Raw genomic sequence first — 1,822 nt, 5'->3', positions numbered from 1 at the left:
TTATGATCTCCTTTTTTACCACATCTTGCATGGCTTCATTGAGTCTCATTTGATGTTCAATGGAGGGTTTGGCATCTTTCTCCAAGTTAATATTAGTAGTCCTATATATAGTCAGTACTATAGCCCAATCATGGCTACTAATAAAATAAGACTAGAAACCAAAAACCAGACGAAATAGTAGGTATAAAGTAAATTGCCCAATGTTTCCAAATTAGTCCAACCTCGTACCTTTCTATGCATGCAAAATGCGAGGCTTATTCCCCGAATTTACGCCAAAGTCCTCCTAATAGATTTCTTCCTCTTGTGGAGCATCGCCAATGTAGATTTAACCTGCACGTTAGTCAAACAAGAGAAGAGAATAACTGATAAAGTAGAACAAGGGCCAAGGAATTCATACCTAAGATGTGGAGGGAATGGCTTCAACTCTAAGATATGAGGCTCTTTAATTGAAGGCTTTGTGGGAGAAGTTTTCCTATTCTCAAGATCCAAGGAAAGCTTTCGGGGTGCATATTTATACGACCCCATTCCTTGCAAAGAATTAATACATTCCATGAAACCATACATCTCGTTATCATCAAAATTTAGCAAGACATCCTCCAACATATCACCCACATTAATCGTGGCACTTGTATCATCAATAATCACATCAGCAACCAAGTCCATGAACGAACACACTTCATTGCTATTTGGTTGCCTCATAGATTTACACATGTGTAACACTACCTTTTCATCACCCACCCGGAAAGTGAGGTCACCGACTTCCACATCAACAAGAGCCTTCCCCGTAGCAAGGAAAGGTCTACCAAGAATAATCAGGACCTCATAGTCCACTTCACAATCAAGAATAACAAAATCCGTCGGGAGAATGAACTTGTTAACTCGAACCAATACATCCTCAATCACCCCCAATGGTTTATTCATTGTACGATCGGCCATTTGTAATCTCATAGATGTGGGTCTTTGTTGCCCAATTCCCAATGTCTTGAAAATCGAATAGGGCATTAAATTGATACTCGCCCCAAGATCACAAAGAGACATTGCAAACTCGGCACTTCCAATGGTACAAGGAATTGTGAACGCACCGGGATCTTTCAACTTAGGAGCCATCGAATGCACAATTACACTCACTTGGTAAGTGACTTTTATAGTTTCAAAATTCATCGACCGCATCTTTGTCACCAAGTTCTTCATAAATTTTGCATATCCGGGGATTTTCTCCAAGGTTTCAACTAATGGCACATTTACGAGACTCTTCATCATATAAATGAACTTTTTGAATTGATTCTCGTCATTTTTCTTGGCAAGCCTTTGAGGATAGGGAGGAGGTGGCTTAGGCAATGGTGCCATAACTTTTTGCACTACCAGTTCCGGTATGTCAATTACATGATCCCTAGATAGGTTCACATCCTCTTGATTTGTTTACACTGTGTCATCAATATCAATCCGCACTTCCTCATTTGCGTGCACAACATTGTCTGGGATCTCCTCTTCCTCTACCAGTTGCTCATCATCCACAAGTTGTATTTGACTTGAGGTAGGTGCATTCCCACCTCTTCCACTTCTTGTAGTAATGGCCATGGCATGCCCCGTATTTTTCCCAGCCTTCGGTTTTACCACTGTATCACTTGGTAGTGCCCCAATAGGACGAGAATTTAAAGCTTGAGATATTTGACCCATTTGCACTTCTAAGTTTCAGATTGACATGTTGTGTGAAGTAATTTGGGCATCAGAATCGATATTCTTCTCCATCATTTGCTTGAACATGATCTCAATATGACTCATTTCATTGTTGGAGGAACTAGTACCATGAGAAGGATAAGGA

General features: G+C 40.3%; 1 protein-coding gene across 1 annotated transcript; it reads right to left on the bottom strand.

Moving 5' to 3' along the window:
• Positions 1 to 267: 267 nt before the first annotated feature.
• LOC138894306 (uncharacterized) lies at positions 268 to 1,347 on the bottom strand. Its single transcript, XM_070178995.1, has 2 exons — positions 1,014 to 1,347; positions 268 to 830 (listed from the first exon to the last, which is right to left on the bottom strand). The coding sequence occupies exons 1-2, from the start codon at positions 1,345 to 1,347 to the stop codon at positions 268 to 270; spliced, it is 897 nt and encodes a 298-aa protein (XP_070035096.1).
• Between the last annotated feature and the right edge of the window lie 475 nt (positions 1,348 to 1,822).

The sequence above is a fragment of the Nicotiana tomentosiformis genome, chromosome 6, assembly GCF_000390325.3.
Source record: "Nicotiana tomentosiformis chromosome 6, ASM39032v3, whole genome shotgun sequence".
In the NCBI taxonomy this organism is placed as follows: domain Eukaryota; kingdom Viridiplantae; phylum Streptophyta; class Magnoliopsida; order Solanales; family Solanaceae; genus Nicotiana; species Nicotiana tomentosiformis.
Note: the sequence above shows the minus strand (reverse complement) of the source record. Positions and strands in the feature narration are given on the sequence as shown.